The following is a 24,240-nucleotide window of genomic DNA, read 5'->3' as shown; positions in this document are numbered from 1 at the left end:
AACAACATTGTCATTCAAACATTTTTATCAGTTTGGTGCAGTTATGAGGAGCTTTTCTATTTTCTCTAATGACCTAGGCTGTGTGCAGACCATCTCGGTTGTGGGGCCCGTGTTTGGATACCTGCTAGGCTCCCTTTGTGCCAAGATTTACGTGGACATTGGGTTTGTGAAGATGGGTGAGTAAGCACTATTTTCAGATCATCCAGAGTGTAGTAAACTTGATACAGTGCCTTTCAAAAGTATTTACATCCCTTGCCTTTTTTCACTTTTCAGCCACAAAATAGGACTTTATTTTATCTAGACATTATGTGATAGACCGACACAAAGTACAGTTCTTTCTTCGTTATTTTTCAAAAGAATATGAAAAGTGTATTTATTTACATTCAGCCTTTTCACTCAATACAGATTCTACTTATGCATAAATTACTGAGTATAAACAGAGCTGTTCTGTGAAGGTCTTAGAGGTTTGTTAGAAGACATTTGGTAACAATCAGACATGTCAGGGTTAAAGTTTAAATCAGGGTTAGGTTATAACAAACAACTCTCAGAGCAACATTCCATCTGAACATAAAAACAGGGATAATCATTTATTGTATCATTTATTTTTATTATGAAAAATGTCTTATAATGATCAGAATATTGATTTCTCTTAAAGATAGACTAAAGGAACAACAGTATAGTCAACATTGTTTTTACTGTTTTCTTCAATGAGGGTTTCATGGAAGCATCAATAAATTGTATCATATGGCTTAATGCAATAACAATGGATACTAGTTTAATGGTAAGAATCGCACTTCTTAATTGTGCTTAGTTGCAAGCCATTTTAAATCTACTGTTTACCAATTTAACATTTGGCCATCTCATACTTATTGGGAACAAGTTTGTCATGTTGCTATTGTAGCAGCCTGCTAAAGGCTAGGCTTTTTTCTGAAGGTATGCTTTGACATGTCTTTTTAGGAGTAGCAGAATTTTTTTTTTTTTTTTTTTTAATTAAAATGTCTGCAGAAGACCTTGTCAAAGTTAGACCCCTTGTTTGCATTGGAAAATACTTTGTAGACTGGAATAGGAAGTCAGGAATGCACGTTCCCATGTTGTTTACATGGAGCTATGAATGCTGAGAAATTATTGCCGATGTAGTTAGCATGGGTTGCATGGTAGCACTGTTGCTTTGTAGCAAGAAGGACCTGGATTCGAATCCCAGCCTGGTGTCTTTGTGAATGGAGTTCACTCGCATTCTCCATGTATGAATTTTTTCTGGCTTACTTCCACAGTCCAGAAGCATAACTGTTAAAGGAATGTATCTGTCTAAATTGGCTAAAGTAGTGTGAATATTTGTCTGTATATCATTATATGATATACTGGTGACCTGTCCAAGGTGTACCTTGCCTCTTGCTGGAGATAGGGACTGGTACGCTTGTAGCCCTGTGAGGATTAAAGGGTGTAGAGACAATGGAGGTCTGTATGGCTGTTGTTAGCATATCTGACCTTGTTTCATCATTACTGGCCGTCATTGGTGAGGCGAAAAAGACCCTATCATCCATCAAACCAATGCATATGGTTATCAAATCCAGCAGTGGGTGGAGTATGCACAATTCAGAACCGTGAACAGGTGTACAGAATCAATGCCAGTCAGCTGATAAAGGAGGCTACCCGGAGGACAAAGCTCTGACAGGCAACAATCAAGTAGAGTGCAGTGAGGGGGCAGAAAGACAGGTGCAACAGAGGTAAGAAGAAAACCCAGCTTTTTCCGAACCCTCCTAATCCTGTAAAGGTTCTTGAATGGAATGCAGTCAGCAACAGAGACAACCTGGTCAAGTCAGTGTCAGCACTTGAAACTGTAATACAATGTTCACAATGTGGAACAAAAGAGTAAAGCTCTACTTTATTTATCTTTTAAACTCTTTATGAAACCCTCCTGAAAACCAAAGCATAATTTGTGAACTGAGGTGTTAGGAAGTCTAGAGAATGAAGAAAAGTGTTTTCTACATAAAAAAAATACAGTGATCTGAATTGAGGAAAAACAACCCTTAGTGAAAACTGAAAATGATACGAAGTTAAGTTTTCAGGATCAATATGAACTCACGTAACGCTCGGATGAAAAGATGAGTATTAAGTGCTAAGGCTTTGAAAAGCTTTTCTGACTACCAGTATAATTTAATTTAACGTAACATCCAGGATCTTTGCGGGTCTTTGTTGTAACGAGGCGATCAATGAGACGGGTTTTGTGCTTACAAAGCATTCATTGCCAAGAGCTTAAGCTCTTTAAGTAATTTTTTGGTTAATTAAGCATTGAAGACAGAAATTTAACATAATTACTACGATACATAATGACTCCAAAGATCTTTACTTTTTCCGTATTTAAATTAAGATACTTTTTCAAAACATGCTTCCGTTGCCAGTGCTGATATGTAATGATATACTGTAGTAATGCAGTGGTATGAAAAAGTGTTTGCCCCTTTCCTAATTTTCTTTTTGATTTTATTTTTTTTTGCATGTTTGTTTAGTATAGCTGTTCATTGTTGAGGGGAAAAAAACACCCCACATGACTGTGTGAAACAGTGATTTCCTCCTAAACCTAGTAAACTGGTTGGGCCATCCTTTGCAGCAACAACTGTAATCAAGCATTTGTGAAAACTGACACTAAGTCTTTTCCCTGCCCAGTGGAAGAATTGTGTCACTCTCATCTTTGGAGAATTATTGTAATTCAGCCACATTGGAGAGTTCTCCAGCCTGAACTGCCTTTGTAAAAACTATGCCACATGGGATTCAGGTCAGGACTTTGACTTGGCCACTCCAATGTCTTCATTTTGTTTTTCTTCAGCCATTGGTGGTGAGCTTATTGTTATGTTTTGGATCATTGTCCTGCTACAAAACCCACGTTAATTTCAGCTTGAAGTCACCAACATATTGCTGTCCGTCAATCTGGGAAAGGGTGATGAGTCTTTTCCAAAGAATTTCAAATGAATCATTCTGCACTGAGAGAGAATCGTTCAAAGAGAATCTTTACTGCAAACCCAAATGAATGTTGTAAATAAAACTGGGCAAATGAAAAAAAAAAAAAAAACTATATCAAAAACTGATAGTCATACAGAAAAGGAAAACTTCCACTGGTCTTTGCTCAAGATTTTTTTTATACAAGTTGTTGGATTATGTTTTTGATTTAAAACAGTTTAGTTTTGTAAAAATTTTGTCATGTGTGTGAAGACGTGCAAAGAGGTTCAGAGTTCAGCAGGTTTTAGGAAGTTGTTTAAACATTTAAACACAGGACACCCTGTTGTTTAGTATTCATAACCCTGCACAATGAGTTTCTTGAAATGTGTTAAGCTAAAATCATTTAATTCCTTTGTATGCCTTTTTACGCTGTGTTTCTCCAACATAGACTCCATCACCATTACACCAGCAGATGCCCGATGGGTGGGTGCCTGGTGGCTGGGCTACCTCATAGCTGGGGTCATAACTTTGCTCTCTGCCATCCCGTTCTGGTTTCTGCCCCGATCTCTGCCCACAGCTGGCTCTAGGGTCCGAAAGATGGGCACTCAGGAGGAAGCAAGTTTCATCAAGGACACTCCCCATCCTAAGTACAAGTATCAAGCAGAGGAACACAGCAGTTTTGTAGAAATGGCTAAAGGTGATGACGGGCGGATTGTTCTGCTTTTATTACCAACACCTGAAGATGTTAAACTTTTCCAATCAGCTGTGTTTCCCATGTTGTTGTTTATCTATTTTATACTTTTGCCAATAACTAGATCTGCTTCTTCACAGACTTTATTCCAACCCTGAGAACTCTTCTTGGACACCCCGTGTATGTGATCTACTTATGTGTGGTCGTCATCCAGCTGAACTCCCTCATCGGAATGGTCACGTACAAGCCCAAGTACATCGAGCAGCATTTCAGGCAGTCTGCCTCCAAGGCTAACTTTCTCATGGGTATGGTGTATGCACTAAAATGTTGTTAGTTGATTACAATTGGGTAAACATAACTGAGAAGGAAAGTACATCAGTTCCTTGTCAGTGATCAAGCTCCTCTGTTTGTCTACATTTGGGTCCCATCGACAACCAAACATCTTAACAGAAGAAACCAGCAGACAAGAACCGGCAGATTTAATTTTTGCAGAAATGGATTATTTAGGAACAACTGATAGTCTTTACGATGACACTGTGGCCAAGCATTGTTCAGCTGACAGGCGCTTAAATGTGGCGGTTGATTGCCTTTAAGCCTTTAATGACTGGACTCCTCACTAATCCTCCTTGGGCTTTGTGGAGCTGTTGGGGGTGAGGGGTGCAACCTGGTCCGTCAGATAGACTTGGCTGAAAAATACTTCAATCCACCTCAGTTACGTCACCTGCCAATCTGCCCTGCATTCGTGTCAGCACCAGTTTCCATTCCTGCTGCTGCTTCGTCCTCCAGCGCTGATGCCACCACCACAAAGACGCCTCCACTGCTTCTCCTGGGGATCTGGCTGTCGCCTCCATTCCAGACTTCTCTGGGAAGTCAGACTGGGGCCTCCACTACTCCTCCACATCAGTTGAGCCATCAACCTTTTGAGCAACAGCTGGCACCACGCTTTACAACCTTAAAACCTGCTCTTTGCTCCTGAAAACCAGCAGCTCCAACACCCACTGGAGCACCAGTTGTCTTATCTGTCGGCGGTAGCAGCAATTCCTCTGTCAGCAGTGGCCTCTGCATCCGCTGCAGCAAAACCAGCAGTCCCTCCTCTTGGGTACCACACTGCAGAGTTCCATCATGGGTCTTTTTCATCTCCAGAACTTCTTCTTGGATGCCCGGAGCTTCTGCGTAGGTCTTTTCCCCAGAACCAGAGCTTCTTTGTGGGTTGCCTTGCCCACAAGACTCCTGAGCCTTGGCTTGGGTCCCAGTAAGCTGTCATCTCCAGGAATCCTCATGGGGACTTTGCTGTCATCTTTTTTTTACCTCAAAGGTCTTTCAGCTGCTGGTCTCCAGAAATTCAGCTGCTCTGCTGATCTGCGGGCTCCAAGGCTTTCTGTCGCCTCAAGACTCCTGACTGCTGTTGCTGCCACCAGCCATCGAAATTCCTATTTCTATAGACCCTCTGCAATATCAGCCATCAGGCTCCAAGTTCCTGTACAGCTGACCTCCAGAACCTCTACATCATTAATGCTGGCATCCTCAATGACCTCCGCGGTTCCTGCACCTTCAGAGAAATCCTCCAGACTTCAGGCTTCTTTGTAGCCTAGCAACCTTCTTTGTTGGTTTCCTCAGAACCGCATCCTTTATGTACTTCTAACTTGTCTCTACCAGAACTCCAGTTTTTGCTTATTTTCTTCTTTCCCATTCTTCCAAGGCAACACCCCCTCCACACCAGGATCTTGTTTTTTTTTTGTTTTGTTTTTTTGGATTTTCTAGTTTTGTTCATTAGTTTTCTGTTGCCATAGTTACTCTACAAGAATTGTACTAGCACTGTTTCCTCCTTGCTCCTTTATGCCGTTTCACTCTCTCTCTCTCTCTCTGTCTCTCCCTTCCTCAGCCTTTTAGTCTGGTTTCCTCTCTCACTTGCACCTGGTTGCCAATCTGCCACCTGTTGCTTGTCAATAATCAAACTCCTCTGTTTAAAAGCTCCACTCAATTACTGCTGGATTCTTTTGGTACCTGTTTGCATCTTCTCTTGCCCACTGGGTTCTCCTGTTTTTTTGCGTTATTATGTTTCAATCAAATTCTCACCATCAACTTTGCCTCCTCAGTACTCATTCTGACTTGTTTGTAACTTCTACAGTTGTTATAAGCTCATACAGTTTGCTCAACACCAAGGACAACATGTTAAAAGTTGGTCACTAATTATAAGTGTTTTGTTGCTGTCATTTCGATGAAGGGTACGAACAAAACTTTTGGTTAAATGGAACTGATTTCGAGCCTAAATTTGTCAGAGGGATTAATTATTTTGACCTTAGCTGTGTATTGTAATTCATCCTACCAGCGGCCCTGACAGCTACACTTCCAGCTCTGTGAATACGAGAACTGCTCTGCACATGAAATGAAATACTTAATGAAGTTCAGAGAATAAAATGAAAATATCTAGGCTCATCTGGTCTCATTAAGGGAGACGACTGCGCTGCCCGAACTGGATGCATATGAAAGAGAATCAAAAATCAGTAACCACAGTTAATGACGTGAGCAGATCAAAGACAGTTTCTTTGCTCTCATGTTAAATGAAGGTATCAGAGCATAAAATAAAAAAAAAAGCAGTTAAAGTTATTTTTTATGGCTGCTTGGGTGGTCATAGTTTTCTACTAAAAGTGCCCCAAAAATAAATTGCGTTCTTGTGCCGACTTCTGTCAAAAATCACAATTAATCTTATTTTGAAATGTCACATCTGACATAATAATTGATCGTTATTTTCAGGTGTGATCAATATCCCTGCTGTGGCACTGGGGATGTTTTCTGGTGGTCTGCTGATGAAGAGGCTGAAACTGAACATCATGGGAGCAGCAAAGTTTGCTTTTTGCACCTCCTTGATTGGATATGTCCTGTCAATGTTGTTTTTCACAATGAGCTGTGAGAACGCCAAAGTAGCCGGAGTGACAGTATCATACAACAAGTAAGTCTCAATTATGTCAACGCATTCAGAATTATTAATACCCCCACCCCTAAATCTTCCCCCGATGAACTCACACAATATTATTATTGATATATTATTAATGTCTGGAATTGTAAAAAGAAAAGAAAAAAAAAAAACAAATTAAAAATAATACGGCCAAAATGAAAAGCCCTCCTCTGCTTTCTTTACTTCCAAGGTAAATCTGACAATTCATTGGAAAAATGTTAAAAACACACCTAGGCATGGAATTAACTTTCCCACCAGTCCTAATTAATCAATCAGCGTTGGACTTTATATCAGAACAACAAACGTATACATCTCATTACTGAGGCTAATAATTCTGACCTTAGTTGTAGGTAAAGCATTCAAGTGAAATAGGGAACCGTGGTTCTAACAAAATCTCGTTTGTGTGGCTTGGATTTATTTAGGCAAATCAACTATGTTAAACTTCTGTTTAAATGTTTCCATTAACACTTATTAACCTATTACAGCTAGATTTAAAATACAATGGGTCATACTTTATAGAGTTAGTTCGTCAACATTGATGACATTGATGGATTAGTATCATCGGTGTCATTGATTTGGCAAGTATTAAATCTGTGTTAAAGTCTCATTTAATCATTTTTATGTTTAGTTTGTAACACTGTCTTTCTGCTCTCTGCCTTCCAGTGTGGATAGTATATCCTATGACAAAAACTCACTTTTCATGCCCTGCAACTCGGATTGCTTTTGTTCATCGAGTGAGTGGGACCCAGTCTGTGGACAGAATGGCATCACATACGTCTCTCCTTGTCTGGCTGGTTGCACTACTTCTACAGGCTCAGGGAAAAACACAGTACGTTTCCTCACTTTTTATCTGGTGTTGTATGTAGAGCACCTTTACTTATATCTATCTGCAAGTAAAATCAAAGGAACAAAACAGAAAGCTGTGCTTTGCGCGCTGTGTTCTTATTTAGCCACAGTATTGTTGAGAGTTTGCATATATGTACATGTGTTTGTCCTGCTTTATGTGTGTGTGTGTGTGTGTGTGTGTGTGTGTGTCTCCAGGTCTTCTCTAACTGTAGCTGCGTCGGTGTGACTGGTAACTTTACGGCCGGAACAGGTCAGTGCCTCAACAAGGAGGACTGCGACAGGATGTTTCCGTACTTCCTAGCTCTCTCTGTCATAACCTCCTTCATCATCTCACTTGGTGGGACTCCAGGATATATGTTTCTCATCAGGTCAGCTATAAATTTATAGTCCAATGGCAAAACACATGCAATTACTGATTGTGGTGGTTACGGTTGGTTGCACGGTTGACTTGCAGTACGAATGTTCTGGGATTAAAGCCGATCTGGACTCCAGATATATGTGTGGGTTCTGTCTGGGTACTCCGACTTTTTCCCTATGGTCCAAATACACGACTGTTGGATTACCTGGTTTTGCTAAACTGCCTTTAGGGAAGCGTGTGTGTATTCTGCCTGTTGCCCAGTGACTGCTGAAAATAAAAATGATTTATTTATTTATTATTTTTATTACTGTGCCCTGCTCGACACACCACACACAAGTGCACATGTGTGGTTATGAGCGTAATTGTGTACATAAGGTTTCCCCATAAGAAAACAGCGGATGTGCCCAATGACCTGAGGCAGAAGGAAGATCAGAGCCTCAGACATCCAGACGCCCCCTGAACACGGAGCCCCCGGTTTTTAGAATACCCAGTATTGTGGGAAACAAAACGAATCACACAATGTTAGTAGATAAATATGGAATCAGAGCAATTTGTATTTTGCAGATAGATATCTGCATGTCAAATTTCTTTTTTGTAAAAAGTACTGCTTGCAGTTAAAGTTGCTATTATATATATATATATAAATTAAAGGAAATACCTTTATACAGATACTGTATACAAACAATACAGATACAATACAGATACTGATAGTTCTGTATTTTTAGAACAGAAAACATTGTACCGCTACATTTTCAGTTGTCGCACAGAAAATGTGCCATTATTTCGCTTCAAGGCTCACCTTAATCTTTTGCGGTACATTCAACAGTGATTTAATTATTTGTGTCTTACTCCATTCTATTTATTATGCACACAGAGAAACAGAGAAAAGAGATCTGGCCTTTGCCATGACATTATGTAATAAGCAGCAAACCACAGCCACTGAGGTACTGAGCTACTTTCTGCCTGGTATCTTGTTTGACATAATCTAAATCTAATAGAATATTATTTTAATCATCCAGTCTGTACACAGTGTCCAGTAGCTGCTTCATTCGTTCAACCTTCATAACGGACTTTCAGAATTGTTCTTTCATTTACTTGCAATGCGTCTTCATGTTATTTGTCTCTTTGCACATTTAATCTATTTTTTAAATATAAACTTCTTCACTGAAGTATCTGGACTTCAGCATAAATAATAATACAAAAAATGATTCAGTCACATTTGAAATGTTGGGATAGCAATATTTTTTCTGCTCCGTTAGAATAAGAGTTTTGATTTAACATAAATGCAACTTGTATATTTTTGTTAGTTAAATATGACCAAAGCCTAGGTTGCCCTCCGCAGAGAAACAGTGACTCCGTCTAGTGTTGGGGTTTCGTTGTCTGAAGAGGGAAAGCCCCTACCCAACTAACTCCCTACTTTGAGAGGTTAACATCTGACCCTCTCTCCAGCCGGCAGGTTCTGAGATTACTAGTACTGTTGCCAAGTTTTACCCTGATCTGAATCTGTAAAAATCTATGTTGCTGATTTATTGAGGAAGACTCTACTGGCTTTTGGCTGCCTACATCTGCGCGTTTCACCGCTCCACCCATGAATTAGTCAGACTGAGTGTCCCTGCAGTTAACTAGCATTCACAGATTAGACCCATTAATGTTCGTTCTCCCTCTATTTCACAGCGTGGTCTTGACTGTGAGCCAGGTATGATTTACTGATTTGTACACAGCACCAGGGGTGTTATTTTGCTAAGTTTGCGCAAAAGTCTTCCTTTAAAAACGTCACAATTTTTATTATTTATTTATTTTTTTTTACCACATACAGATGTGTTTTAATGGTTAACTCTCTTACCGGACTCACATCTGTTTAGCTGCCTCTGTGCCAGCTCTCTCTTCCTTTACCTCAGTGCTTGTTGTCTCCAAAGCTGAACATAATCTCTACTACATCACTATCGTCTACATTTGTTACACGTCATTCTGTCACACATTGCATAGTACCCTCCTTCAAAGTTATTCTCAAAAATCACAACTCATTTCATTTAATATGTAAACATCACGTCTGATTTTCTGTAAAAGAAAACGGGAATCATTATCAGCTGAACTATTTGTAATCAAAATCATACATAATCACTGTTGTAAGAGAAAACAGACAATGTTCAAACATGCCTTTTGTCTTTGGGCTTGCAATATTATTCAGTGTTTAACTTTTTAATCCTAAAAATAAAGGATAGTCTCACCTATTTTGATGGATGATATAAATTATTCAAATTAATTAACTTATGAAGACTGAGGTGAGTTATGACCTACCCCTCATCATTAATGTGTCAGATGGTCATCGCATATATGGACTAGTTTATCAAGTTAATTTAATTAGCAATATTTTTCATTCTATCAACATCAAAGCAGTAAGGTGAAGGTTGTAGGGCAATTTTGTTTTTGAAAAATAAAATGACAAAGTGTTTCTTTTCATGTGGGTTTTAAAAAGGTTTATATTTGCCTTATTTAATCACTCAGTAAAGACTCAAATAGGTTTAATGTTTTTTTTTTGTTTTTTTTTTTTACACAAAACCATCAAGAACATCAACAAATGACAAATTCTAGCTGACATGACTACCACAATGATATAAACATATCTATAGAAACACAGCAGTATGTTCAAGTTTAAAAACACATTATTATTATTATTATTATTATTATTATTATTTATTATTAAGAGAACTGAATTGTGAAAAGCTACTATAGAGTAAATTGCCAAAGATTGGGGAAGAAACGCCATCAGGTTTGAGATAAATTCATACAATCTGCAGATAATTCTAAAATATAAATGATTTTTCTTTAGCGCATTGCTACTATTAGTAGCTTTTGGCAATTAAAAATATAGGAAATGGTCATAAAATAGTAACATCTTAATGGGAGAGCTGGTTCTGTATTGTAGAAGTTGTGTTGTACCCAACGTTGTTCAGTCCTCAACCCTAAAGAAAAAAATGTGAATATTTTAACTGTATGATTGTCAGGACACTCTTGTTAGAGAGATCTTTGATCTCGGGTAATTTTTTTTTGTTTAAATAAAGGCTGAAGAATGGAAAAGCAGTGAAACTGAGTAGAATGACACTGAAACCAACATTGAGCAGGAAATTCAACAGACTTGAGCACCTCCATGTGGCCTAGAACTGGTCTTGGAGTCCTTTGCAGAAACTCTCTTTAATTTCTCTACACACATCCTTGATTTCTTTCGTACTGTGTATTTTGTTAGCACACATCAAGTAAGCCGTTAAATCTTCTGCTTTTATTGAGATGCTAACACCTGTTGGGGGCAAATGATTTCAGCCTTAATCCTATTGAACAGGAGGAGTATTCCCAGGTTTTGACACGTTGCCTTTTCACTTTAGCTTTACTTTTTTTTTTGTTTACTTTTTTTTTAAATGACACAACGGTCCCTGTTGTGTCATTTTTGCAAACTTGATGTTGAACTCGCGTCATTTTTAGAACCTGATAAAGGCCAGATCATATTTTTGTTCTAATATCTCAATACCTGAAAGGAAATGGGTGTGTGTTTTATTTTTAACCGGTCGTGACTTCATCTTTGACTTAAGATTTTTAAATATATAATGTTTGCATTGTTCATTTGTAATTATTGCCAATCTGGACACGTTATGAAGTCTTATACACCATGTAGCCTCTGCTGGCTTACTCCCAACTATTAAAGAAAAAAAAATGCCATAAGACTCTAATTTTTTAACCAGTCGTCACATGGCAATGTCTGGATCAGAGAATTTCAGTAGCTTTTGGAAGATTGCAAATGAAAAACAAATTTAAATAATAATTTGATACTACCTTGTGCTACGTTTTTCTTTAAACTCTATTTAGATAAATTCAAAGCAATAATTGCTTCATTTATGTTACAACTTGTTATAGGAAGGCCAGTTTTCCTGGGAAAAATGCAGCATAGACATCTCAGTGTTATTGTTTATATCCTCATCTGTAAATTATTAGCTTTTTTATGTTATTCTAGCTTAGTTGAATCAGACATTGTTCGTGTATTTACGAGTATTTTTTGTGAAACTGTTACAGCCTGAATTCATTGACAGTTAAATAAAAATAACTATTTTGGTTTTTGCTTTCAGACTCTCTATTAAGTATTATTTGTTTGAAAATAGCAGAGTGCAAATTAATGAAATTCTGTACAATTTGGTAAAACTGCAACCAGTATTTGGCAGCAAAGCGCTTCCATATAATCAGGTATAAACAGCCATAGTGGTATACAGTCTCCACCTTGGTTTTTATGGTGGTTTGAATCAAATTTGTACAGTCAACATGTTAAAGGTGTTAGATTGGAACTCATCAAGATAAACATATTCTGTATATTCTGTTGCTTAGAAATGTTTTTTTTTTTCTATTATATCTAAAAGATACTTCTTTATTCTTTACACAGGTGCATAAAACCACAATTGAAATCTCTGGCCCTCGGTTTTCATGCTTTGGCAACACGTACACTTGGTAAGTTTTCTTTGAAGAGGCGGTAAAGTCTCTCACTTTAAGGTGAACTGACTTGGCGTTAAACCTTCCTAAGGAGGTTTTCATTCTTGTTTCTTACTATGCCATAATAGCTAAATGTCTGAATTATGGAGTAACTTTAACCATTCTGCACAGTTCTGCCTCGGTTCTCTTGGGCGCCGTTCTAAACCCGTTTCGTTGCCTTGTGGTTCCACAGCAGGGATCCCAGCACCCATCTACTTTGGAGCGATCATAGACACCACATGCCTAAAATGGGGTCAGAAAAGATGCGGCGGCATCGGAGCTTGCAGAATCTACAATACCTCCGCCTACAGGTAGTGGCTGTGCTCGTGCACATTCACTTTTCATAAAAATTAACAATCATCCCGAAATAGTCTTTTTGTACAACTTCTAAAATGTCGCGGATGCATCGCGTGCATGCACGATATCGTGACAATCTGGCGTCTTCCCCCTTGGCGCTTTTTAGTAAAACGCTCATTTCTTCGCTTTCACTCCCCTCAGGATATCTTACCTGGGCCTGACTCTGAGCCTGCGGACTATCTCCTTCGTCATTTGCATCCCGGGCTTCATCCTGCTCAGCCGACAGCTGAAGGAGGAGGAGGAGACCAAAAGCGTCCCGCACGGGGCCGTCACGAACGGCGGGACCGAACTGGAGGCGCTCAGAAAAGAGGAGCTTGTGGTTCTGAATTCTGATCGAGCCATGCACATGACGGACAACAGCACAGACAGGCACACCCAGCTGTGACTGCTGAGAAACAGAAAAGACTCCAAAGTGTCTGTCTCATAAGAAAGTACATCCAAAGTATGTACCCAAGTGATGCACACACACGTGAATACACACCGCCACATATACATATAAATGCATACATGCGTACAAGATTTGCAGGGAATCACAACTTCTGTTCAGTCATCTCACGTCGACCATGAAATCTATAATTGTACCGTTGAATGTGTGGTGTTGAGACTCCGGCCGAAATTTAACCCGCCTGACAAATTCATGGAATGTACATTCTGCCGTTTTTCCTCAAATATAAAAAAAAAAAATTAAAAAAATCCGGACACAAGGCTCAGAATGGAAACGTGACTAGGAAGCGATGACCACCGCTACAACACTCCAGTTTGTTTTATACACCAGCATCAATTAAGCTGCCTCTGTAGATAGTTATTTTAAATGAAAGAGTTCTCCCCGTTGCCAGTGTTATTAGACAAAGGCGGTAAAGTGTCCTTAGAAATGAGAGGCATGGCAGGCTTTCAAAGAAATGTTCTTTTTTTTGTGTGTATTTATTGGTTTTGACGGGTTCTTGGGAAGTTTTTTTTATTTTTTTTGAGGGTTTGCGGCTGTTGATGTCATGTTAAGTACACAGTATGTGCCTCATTCACTCAACAGTTACCTCTGTGTGCCATCTGTCCTCTTGACTCGCATGTGAACAGTTTTCCGTTCAGGTTTTCAAGCTGCTGGTCTATAAAATTGCATAGAAACGTGTTTAAATTTTTAAATGTAGTGCAAAATGGACTTTGCCTTTAATCCCCCCACCACTACAGAGTTTGATTTGATTGTATTTCTGTGCTGTGTCCCTATGGAGTTAAAAAGATTAAAAAAAATGTTTAAATTCACAACCTTTACAAATTAAAATGTATATTTCAACATAATCTGCTCAAATTTTTTTTTTTTTAGAGATTATGATTTGAATATCCACATTCCCCTCAGTGAGCTGTACAATCTAATTCTGAAAAACATTTTTTTAAGAAAACACACCACACTCAAGCTCTTTCTAGTTTTCAGAAAAAAAAAGTTTATTATTGTGTTTTAATGATTAGTGTTGCAGTTGGTTCTTGGTATTCTCTGTGTTGGGTGTTTTTGGGGCAGGTGGATAAGTAAAAAGTATGTGAAGTGGAACTACAGGGAGTATTTCTGTATGTTTTTTTTTTATCTTCAGTGATTATTGAATATGCTCTGTTGGTTCGTTGTTGTTTTTTTTTTTGTACTTTTCTGTGAGATTGAGGTCATTTGTGCCAAACCACTGAATCATTCTGATCTCTCAGGTTTTATTCCCAGATTAAGCTTGTGCTGAATAATCAGAAGCCTTTTTTTTTTTTGTTGCAAATTAGACAGTCTCTCAAACTAATATTAGAAACTGTATTTTAAATGTTTTAACAATACTTGAAAACGCACCTAACTTTTTGTATTAGAAACAATATAAATAGAAAAACGCCTAAATTTCATGCCTTAAGTTTGTAAATTCAGAGATGAATGATTTATCTCTTTCTTAATTATAGTTAACAAACATGCATTCATTGTAGGCTGCTGTTTTGCTACTGCTAATAAAGATAATGTCATATCCCTCTGTTTTGGTATTAACTAATCCAAATACTTAAAAGTTGTTAACAGTGTCTTATAATGATGTAGCCAATGTGGCAATTTGTTTCCAATTAATTAAAATTTGATTTTGTTGTGGTTGAGTTTTGGCACAAAAACAAACAAAACAGAAAAAAAAAACAAAACAAAAAAAACGCTGTAACCTCAGTCTGCTTGACAAAGATTTTTTTTGCCTTTTGTTGAAACTGTCCTGGCTTTTTAGCTCCAAAGCTCAGACGGGTCTCCCCATTTTATTGTTTTTATTACACCAAATTTGAAAACTTGTTAAGCTCATAGATTGCAAAGTGAAGCCTCAGAAGGAATATCAAAATATTTTGAGCCACTGCTTCTGCTGTTCACATTTAGGCTAAAACAAGAGCAGTGTGATTTCGTCAGTTTGGCTTTAAGTGCTAATGGGCTCTTGACTCTCTGTCTTTCCATCCTTTCTTCAGTCATAGTTGTTTTGAACTAACATTAAAAACCATTAAATAAAAAATGTGCGACAGGAGTCTTGCAGGATTTAACTGTGAAAAACGGTTGGAACTGGTTTGTTTGCCCCACTCGGAGAGAGAGAAACGCATAACGGCTGCAGGCAGGTTTGATCTGTGTTTAAGTGTTTTATGCACAATGAGGAACCTTTGTGCGATTATAATATCCAAATCAGAAGCTACGGTGGTTCTTTGCAAGGTCAATGTTTGGATTTGTTTTTTTTTAATGGTTGAAATGTAAACTGTGTAAATTTCTTAACAATTGCAAAGCAACCGAATTCAAGGATTTGGAAGTATGGGTCATAATCCTCCTCACGCAATCTCATTATCATTTTCAGTGATGTCTCAAAAGATTCATCTCAGAGGTTTTTGCCATTTTCTCTATTGAAAGTGTGTTTTTGTCCATGTCGTCTGTTGGTTGTTCAAGTTCAGTAAGGCAGACGCGGAGTGAGCCGCTCACAGGAAGAAAAAACAAAACATTACACCAATAATATATGAAAGGCATTCAGCTGCATTAAAGTAACCAGATTGTAAATAAATTTCCTGGATTATTTTTGTAAAATGTGAAGGAATATCATAAATGTCAAATCAAAAATAAACATTTATTATCAAAAATCACGTCATGGTTTTGGTGGTGTTTATTAATGAAAGAACCCAAACAAAGCACAGGATGACCAAACCTATTTTTCTTTATTAAAGCACAGCTAAAAAAAAAAAGAAAAAAAAGGCACTTCAATTGAATGTCTTTGTACAAAAGAAAACAACCTGGATAAGGTCGTACAAACCGTGCTGCGATTCCCTACCTCAACTTCTTTAGCACGGAGAACAAGGAATCACAGTGACATGAACCAAAATAACGGAAAAGATGCTCAATGAAATAATCATACATTCCTATTTTGTAAACCATATGTGTGAAATGCAGTGCAACAACTATAGAAGTCTAGGAACCCATTAGGGTAAGAAACACATTTAAAAAAAACCCACAAATCTATTTTGACTTTCTAGTCGTATCCATTCAGACTCTTTATTTGTCGTTAACGTGTGAAAGTTAAGAAGGATGGTGTGTTTTTACATCCTAGTACATGGAAGAATTACGACCGTATGAGAGAGAACATCGTAAATGTAAAGATGACTCATGTAAGTCGAAGTCTACATTTAAGCTTCACCTACGAAGAAGCATGTGCATGCTTTACGTTAACACGGAGATGCGTCATGCAATCGTAATATAAAAACGTGTTTGAAACAAAAGCGTTTTTTTTTTTTTTTTACAACCTTTGAATGCAGCTTTGAACATCTTCAGCTTTCAGCACATTCAGCATACTCATTTTTTATTTTAAAGGACTAGGAATCAACAGCTTGCACGAGAAAGCACGCATCTTAACTTAGCTTGTGACACGCTCTGTGATCGAATAATCGCCTTAACCCGCATAAAGTGTTTTGCTGATTGCTTTCAGAAATTCTCTCAGTTACGCTACAGCGAGCGGAAACACAAAGTGAGCACAATTTAACTACAAAAACAGATATTCACCAAATTTTAAACCATCACAACTGTCAGTCCAAAGTCTGTTCCTCAGCTTTATCAGATGGATGTGACATTTTGCAGTGGCTTTCTTGCTGATTTGGGAAAGTTTAGTCATCACCACTAGTCGTCCTTCTTGTTCACATTGTCATGAAGATTCTGGGAAAAAAAACAACATTACGATACCATATAAGATTAGATTAAAGCTAAACATATGAAACATTTGAATTAAATCTGTCTCATGTTTTATCTTAATCTATACCAGAAACACCTAAACTACATGACTAACAGCACACTGGCGCCATGTTAACGATGAAATACAGGTAAAACTGCGCCTCCAACCTATGATGTGCCTCAGAGGATAACATTTTTTTTTGCTGGATTAAGTGTGTGTTGCTGAAATTTGTGTTTTGTGTGGCGACAACTGCAAACCCTCCTTTTGCAGCGCCCTGCTGTTTCTAAGTTTAGGATTACCTGATGTTCCTTCAGCAGTCTCTCGTACTCGCGGGCAAGTCCCTCCATCTGCTTCTTAGTCCCATCTGCCTCTGCCTGAGACTTTTTCAAGGCTACAAAAGATGCAATCACACATCAAAACTAGATCATCTGTGCATTCAACTGCTTCTAAAGGCAACACTGAACCTTCCTTATGTCAGGATGTAAAAACTACGGTAGCAACATTTAGATTTTGTTTTCCTGGCTATTTGTGTTACGCAGTTAAATTTTATTAGCCACAATGATCTCTTAGTTTAGCCAAAACATATCATCTTCCTTTAAAAAAAAAATCTACTCTTCTTTACAAGTTTAATTGTTACAAACTCACTTGAAAGGTGTATTTTACTCCTTAGATTGAATGCATTTTATTAATAGGTCAAGATATTAGATTTTTTTTTGATAACCCAACAGACTGGTTGATTCAAGTCATTTAAAAGTAGCTTATAGCTGCTGCACATGCAAATAACATGAAAATGATATGAAAACTAACCGTTTTCAGAGGACTTCAGCTCGTCTTTCAGCTTGCCCACTTCCGTCCTCAACAGCTCCATGCCCTCTGCTGTGGCCTTATCGCCCACTCCTTCCATCAGGGTCTGAAATAAAAGGAAAACCTTAGTTTAACAAAAGCAAAGACATCAAACTCAAACACAACTGAGTGAACAAACTGAAAAAAAAAAAAAAAAAAAAAAGATCGGCACCACAAAGAAGGAAAAACATTGCAAACAATAAGAAATAAAAATCTTCATTTACTTTAGTAACTGGAAAAATAAGTGAGGCCTACCCTTTTCAGCAGCTCATTGTCCTTTGTGTACTTCTCCACTGCTTTATTAGCATCATCAGCCTGCATTTGCAGAGCAGCTGTGGTCCCCGACACGGCCGCCAACTGATTAATTAAAGTGATCACTCGCTTCATAACCCTGCAGACAACAGCAGAGCATAAGGGGACAGCAAGGCAGCACTTACCTGAGGATGATTGACAGAGCTAAGACTCTCCTCCCAGCTCTGATTGGTTGTTTCAGACCGGGAAGCATTTGCTTTATTCACTGATTATTTAGTATCATATTATATGGTCAGGACATAGTGTTAACAAATATGTAAAAACCATTTTTTTTTTTTTAACAAAAGCTACATACTGCATCTTTAAACAGACGGTTGGGTTTACAGTAAATTAATTTGGAAACTCACAGCCAGAGGAAGACTGCGAAACCAGAGATGTAGAGGTTCCTTTGAGCCCGGAAGAGCTTCATGTGAAGGTGGTCAAACATGTTTGGTTGCACTTTAGCATCTGTGCCAATTTCTTTACTTGAGTATTTTCTGACCTCTCGTACGGCATCTGAAGAAAAACAAAAAGAACTGAGGATCTGTAGATGATATTTAGAGAGAAAAGTGCTGCTTAGTTTGAACATTTTTTTTGGAATCCAAGTCCAAGGATTGCTGTTGTGTCGGACACCTGTTCCAAAAATAAAAACAATCCAAAACAAATAAAAGAAATACATAAAAAATTATTGATTTCTTGGTATTGTTAATGCATTTCAAGAAAAATTGTTAAAATAAACTGTAGGTGAAATTTCCTAAATATCACGGTTATTTAAATATTTCATCAAAATACGTAAATACATGCGCGTATGGGATTGTTTGTTCATGAGTGCAATATGAAGGTAAGATAGCCCAAAAATTGTGGCTTGGGCCAGAGACATTTACTCTTACCAAGAAAGAGAACAATAAGGACTATGATCATGGTGAGGAAAACTTTGTTCCAGAATCTCGCCATCCAGCTCCAAATTCTTAGCTGGAAAATACTCTGCCATCTGCAAGGGGGGAAAAAAAAGAAACATTGTTCAGAAACTTGTGTCTATTCCTGTATGTTGCGACATCTGTCACAAAGTGTATTTAAATGATGTTACATTATGCTCAATTACCAAAAAAACTCTAGCAGGGTGGCGAGTATTCAGCTGAAATTCAGCTTATTTTGAGGATGGGCAAAAAAGGAGTATTAAAAGTACACTCCTTAATATTAATGTACTGCTTTTCTCGTCCTACTCTATACTCAAGATAGAAGTTTTGCATGGAGATGAGTGAAAGTCACGACTTACACCAGCGCATAACTATTTCATTGGCGCTATTCAAAAAACTAAACTGAAATATTAGGGATGTGCTTCAAAATAATATGTCACTACTTCGGCCAAAAAAAAAACAACAAAAAAAAAAAGAAATATCTCATCCAGGTACTTCCATTCCTACCTTCTGGCTGGAATGAAAGGTATGCAGAGGATGAGAATGACGACAATCTCTGCATAGAGAAAGAGCGCCACAGCAGTCCACTGTAAAGTCATCTTTCAATTCTGAAAATAATGAAACACAGATAAGATTAAGAGCCTTCAAAACAAGTTTAACCAGCGTCACGTATGAACACATTCTTAACTCACAAGACATAAGCTAGAGCACAAATGTGCTAAGAATGTGCTTCTTAGCTAGTTTTGCAGAAAATAGAACCTAAATCCCTTGTTTACAAATCACAGAACTTTAACTTGCAGGTGTTGCTTTTCGAATGCAAATGAGAAAAAAGGTTTTTATATGAAATAAGAGCAGATTCCAAAGTGTTTAACACAAAGTTAATTTGTGCAGTGAAACACCGTTTTCATATCTGACAAATCTTGTCTAACCTACTTACTGCTTAGGCTAGTGCTACTGTTAACAAGGAAATGACGCCATGAACAGAATTTAGATTAGCAGTAAATACAGCGTTCAGGTTGTATTTTGCTTTTACAACTACGACTTACCAGTAAATCGCCAAAATGCTAACTGAGGAGGAGTTTCTTCATAGAGTAAAGTTTGTCTTCCTGTTTTACCTCTTCCTGTTTCAGCCTGATAAGTACTGATAAGTACGCTTCGGCTTCCTCGCCCCGTAGAAAAGACACGTTAGCGCGTCCGCCATATTTGGAGTGGCATATTTGCTTTGTTTTGATATTTTCACATTGTTTGGAAACTGGAGCATTTTTTAAATAAAAAGAGACACCAAACTTTAGAATCAACTAATTTTAGCTAATTTGTACAGAATAACATAGGTTCATTTTACTGTGACAGGGGAAAAATTAACACTGTATCGAATAAAAATAAATCTTACATTAGATCTTAATTTACTTCTTTAAATATACTACTACTACTAATATACTACTAAATATGTACTAAAGTACATATTTTCGATAAATAGACATTCTGTTTACATGATAATATAAAATTACTAAAAAGCTATCTAAACCCTTCAGTATATAGCCCTTTTTGTTAAACCATGACGCCATTAAATAAAAACACTGAATACTGCCAGACATGCAGAATAAGAATAAATAATATATTTTTTATATATCAACATTTGTTCTGAAACCTTTAAGGGTGTAATCTGTAGGGAGGAATACTTTTTTTTTTATCACAAAACAAATGAGTGAAACCAAATACTGTCAATGAGTGAAACTATTGACAGTATTTAGTTTTGGCTAATGGATTCATATTTTATATGTTCATTTACTTGAATCTACCGTAAAGAACTTATTGCTGCTTAAATCGAATAGATAACAAACCACTGTCAACTTTATACAGGTGGCTGCGTAAGGCTCAAGATGCCACTCAAAATATGACAACTTCTGACGTACAATATGACGTTTGACACGTTCCCGCTTTTACGTTCCGTTTTAAATTGTTATAAATGTTTTGGTTTGGTTTAGTTTGGTTGAGTTTTGTTTGTGAAACGCCATGTATTCATGTTTGAAATACCTAATGCTATTTTAAAAGACATAAAAACTAGCGTTGTAGGTTTCTATGCATTTAAACAAACGCCAATAATTTTACATTAAGTGTTCTGGTTAACTTGCCACATGATGATAGTTTTAAATTCAATAATATTAATCTTTTTATGTCTAAAAAACTGGATACATACAAACAAAACTGTTTTTTTGGTATAAATGTTAACATGAAAGGCCATCCATCCATTATCTAGCCACAGTTGTCCTTGCAGAGTTGGGCAGGGTGCTGGTTGAAAGAACACCATTAAAAAATAATTAATAGAAAACATTTACACAAGCATGAGGAAAATACCTAAGTAAAGATGACAATAAGACAAAACTTTAAAATTTTATTCACCATAAAAATACTAAAAAGTGATGATATTCATTAATGCTCATGTTTCAATATCTTGAACTGTCCCATATGTGTTCTGGAGGTACTCTATTACAGAAGAGGTACTGGACAGGGAATTGAACACCTTTCTCTCAGGCTGGGAGGTGACCCTTTCCAGCATGTAAATAAGATGATGATGAAAGCATGTGAATGGAGTGCCCTGCTCAACGGAAATGTCCACCCAGTCCCATATGCACTGCAGCGGAGTATCCTCATATCCTGCAAACATGGCGGGGTTGGCCAGCAAACCCCGAGCGGCCATCACACCTGCACAGCGCGGCCCAAACAACGAAAGCATTAGAAACTAAAGGAAACATGCTGCTAGTCATGAATGTATAACGGCTGGTCAAGCAAACATACCATCCACACCAGTAAGCTGGTGAGTAGACTCCACATCACGAAGGTACTTTATGTCTCCATTGGCAATGACAGGAACTGATACACTGTCCTTGATTGTCTTTATGGCGTCATAATGAACTGGTTGGTGGCGTTCCTCTGCTGTACGACCATGGACTGTTATCCACGACACACCAGCTGATTCAGCCTTCTGACACAGATCCACCGTCCTCCTCAAGTCCTTGTGGATCCTGTGGATGCAGTAGTTTCTTTAGAACAACACTGTAAAACAAACTGCTACTTAGAATTAAAGTGGCAAAAGCCCCTTTAACCCCTTTAAGTTTCCACATTTTGTCACGTCACAACCACAGGTGACAGGAAAATGAAGCAGTCGACAAACATCTTAACTAATAGATGTTTGAACTGTTAAGTTTGACTTACCTACCATAGGCCTCGCTATGCTATGCTATGCCTTGCTAATCAGTTAGGTGGAGAGCTGTGTTCTGTACAAAAATTTTACAACGTTTGTATAGATAGAGCTTTCTTTTTTTAGGACTGTCCACATAGATGAATGGCCATGTCTTGACAGGGTAGGTTGTGCTACACTTCTCCTTTCCATTTTTGAATAGTGCTTAACGTTTTTCATTTTGCCTTAGAACATAATCCTGCTTTAAATGTGTCCACAATTTCCTCCATGACCTATTTTGTGCGTCTCTTCATGATGCTGCTATAGAACTGAGGCCTTTATAGAACTGTTGGATTTGTCCTGAGATTAAATTAAACACAGACAGATTGTTTACTAAGTAGGTGGGTGATGTAGGGAATGTGTTACCCATAATTCAAATCCAGTGCAACAGGACAAAGGAGACTGGCTAGAAATGCATGCCACACATTTCAGCTACAATTTGTAAAAATAAATAAACAAATAAAACTTTGAAGACCACATATAATTCCTCTTCTAGCTTGTCTGATGCACTACTTTCTACTTTCTGTTGGTTGATAATATAATCCCAAGAAAATTAAGGTTTGTGATTGTAGGGGTATGGATACTTTTACAGGGCCCTTTAAAGGTTACATGACCAATGAATTATCCAAGTGCTACAGGGCTTACCTGATCTTGATGGATGCTGTGTAGTTTGGATTGTCCACCTGGTTTCTGACGTGTCTCACCATGTCTTTAACAAGCTCCGGCTTGTTAATGAGGCATGCACCATAACCAGATGACATAGCCCACCTGAAAACACACCAGATAAACTAATCAAATAATTTGCAAGGTTTAGAGATTCGCTCAGAGGGCATTGAGTTGAACACATTCGTGCATAATTGTCCCTAGAACATGAATCAGTATAGGCAAACATTTGTGTTTGCCTGTACTGTAATGATAGAAATAAAGCATAAGTAAAAGCTATACTGGCTTAGGGCTTCTGCCCCCATAAGCAGCACCTCTGCGGACAGCCACAGTTGAGGTCAACTCCATCTGAGAAAGGTGCCACCACGCAAGCTGCATCAGCCAGGGTCTGAGCATCATGGGCAGCAAACTGCACTATGAGGGGTCGATCACCTGAGGACAAGTTAGTATTTCTATTCATCCCATCACCAAACACAATCAACTTATCAATTTCAATTAATTATTTGCGCACTGTTATTGAAGAAGTAATGGATGATATTTAGAGTGAGAGCACTCACGTTCATTGGTGGTAAACTCGCTGTCTCTGGCTTTGACAGATCGTAAAAAGTCAGTTGCAACTATCATTGGGGTAAAGCAGATGTCACAGTTGTACTTCCTGACGAGAGACCTGAACGCCAACCTGTGAGAAACAGATATTAGCAGCAACAGACACGCCACAAATGACAACCTTTGGAGATCAAACTGAGTTATCTATTGCAATGCTAGCTACAGAAAAATCTTACTTTGAATATCGAACCATAGGGGCGCAGATCTTCAGGACTTTCCCCTGTTCAAACATGTCCATGATGCTGCTGTTGCTGTTGTTAACGCTGCCTGTCTTCATTCTTCATGTACAACTTGTTAGCCACACGCTAACTATCCGGGTTTCAAGCAGAGTACATTGATTGAAAAACTAACACTACAGCCTGACATCTATATCATTGTTTTCGTAATAAAGTGGAGGCTGGCATTCAGCACGAAAATCCTCTCTCAGACGTCCATTGGTGGGAAAACAAATCCTCCGGTGTGTGGAAAGTGGAAACAACCGAGGAGCCGCGCGCACGCTGGCAGGAAACGTGGGCGTGTGTTTAGACCTCTGAACCGAAACGTCACACAACACAGCGTCAGCTTCTTCATTTTAAAAATGTATTACTTTTTATTTTTGTCGGTATTAGAACGACTACCAAAGTAACAAATGATAGTAGAAAAATTAAAATAGTAAAATAATAATAATAATAATAATAATAAAACATTAACGTTTTTTTTCCGGTTTTACTTCGACGTCATGCTGGCTTCAGAGTCCCTAGGAAAAAATCAGAATTCCTGATGTACCTCCAAAAATGTTGGCTAATGTAGGATACGTGGAGACTTGATCTTAAATTGGAACATTTGGAAATAAAATAAAAAATAAAATAAAATAAAA

At 37.9% G+C, this 24,240-nt stretch overlaps 3 protein-coding genes across 4 annotated transcripts in view; 1 reads left to right on the top strand and 2 right to left on the bottom strand.

Annotated features, from left to right (window-relative positions):
* Positions 1 to 15,604, top strand: part of LOC103145575 (solute carrier organic anion transporter family member 1C1-like) — a 35,661-nt gene extending 20,057 nt beyond the window's left edge. The window contains exons 7-15 of the mRNA XM_007563055.2: positions 78 to 176; positions 3,380 to 3,628; positions 3,763 to 3,927; positions 6,377 to 6,572; positions 7,242 to 7,407; positions 7,620 to 7,792; positions 12,206 to 12,270; positions 12,485 to 12,602; positions 12,790 to 15,604. Of these exons, the coding sequence (XP_007563117.1) occupies positions 78 to 176; positions 3,380 to 3,628; positions 3,763 to 3,927; positions 6,377 to 6,572; positions 7,242 to 7,407; positions 7,620 to 7,792; positions 12,206 to 12,270; positions 12,485 to 12,602; positions 12,790 to 13,033 (1,475 nt within the window). The 3' untranslated portion in view covers positions 13,034 to 15,604. The remainder of the gene's footprint in view (positions 1 to 77; positions 177 to 3,379; positions 3,629 to 3,762; positions 3,928 to 6,376; positions 6,573 to 7,241; positions 7,408 to 7,619; positions 7,793 to 12,205; positions 12,271 to 12,484; positions 12,603 to 12,789) is intronic.
* Positions 15,605 to 15,821: 217 nt separating this feature from the next.
* Positions 15,822 to 20,077, bottom strand: bcap29 (B cell receptor associated protein 29). Of its 2 annotated transcripts, none has more exons than XM_007563054.2 (8): positions 19,924 to 20,077; positions 19,385 to 19,485; positions 18,851 to 18,951; positions 18,329 to 18,476; positions 17,925 to 18,060; positions 17,634 to 17,736; positions 17,126 to 17,217; positions 15,822 to 16,810 (listed from the first exon to the last, which is right to left on the bottom strand). In XM_007563054.2, exons 2-8 carry the CDS (start codon positions 19,474 to 19,476, stop codon positions 16,775 to 16,777), a joined length of 708 nt encoding a protein of 235 aa, XP_007563116.1. In that variant the 5' UTR covers positions 19,477 to 19,485; positions 19,924 to 20,077; the 3' UTR covers positions 15,822 to 16,774. The 2 variants fall into 2 exon arrangements, with proteins under 2 accessions (XP_007563116.1, XP_016532415.1); XM_016676929.1 differs by having other exon boundaries at positions 15,822 to 16,813; positions 17,112 to 17,217; positions 19,924 to 20,075.
* A 1,175-nt stretch (positions 20,078 to 21,252) lies between these two features.
* Positions 21,253 to 23,926, bottom strand: dus4l (dihydrouridine synthase 4-like (S. cerevisiae)). The gene is made up of 6 exons (XM_007563053.2): positions 23,561 to 23,926; positions 23,336 to 23,457; positions 23,093 to 23,210; positions 22,761 to 22,883; positions 21,674 to 21,900; positions 21,253 to 21,580 (listed from the first exon to the last, which is right to left on the bottom strand). Exons 1-6 carry the CDS (start codon positions 23,659 to 23,661, stop codon positions 21,315 to 21,317), a joined length of 957 nt encoding a protein of 318 aa, XP_007563115.1. The 5' UTR covers positions 23,662 to 23,926; the 3' UTR covers positions 21,253 to 21,314.
* Positions 23,927 to 24,240: the final 314 nt, after the last annotated feature.

The sequence above is a fragment of the Poecilia formosa genome, unplaced genomic scaffold (genome assembly GCF_000485575.1).
Source record: "Poecilia formosa unplaced genomic scaffold, Poecilia_formosa-5.1.2 Scaffold144, whole genome shotgun sequence".
Classification (NCBI taxonomy): Eukaryota; Metazoa; Chordata; class Actinopteri; order Cyprinodontiformes; family Poeciliidae; genus Poecilia; species Poecilia formosa.
Note: the sequence above shows the minus strand (reverse complement) of the source record. Positions and strands in the feature narration are given on the sequence as shown.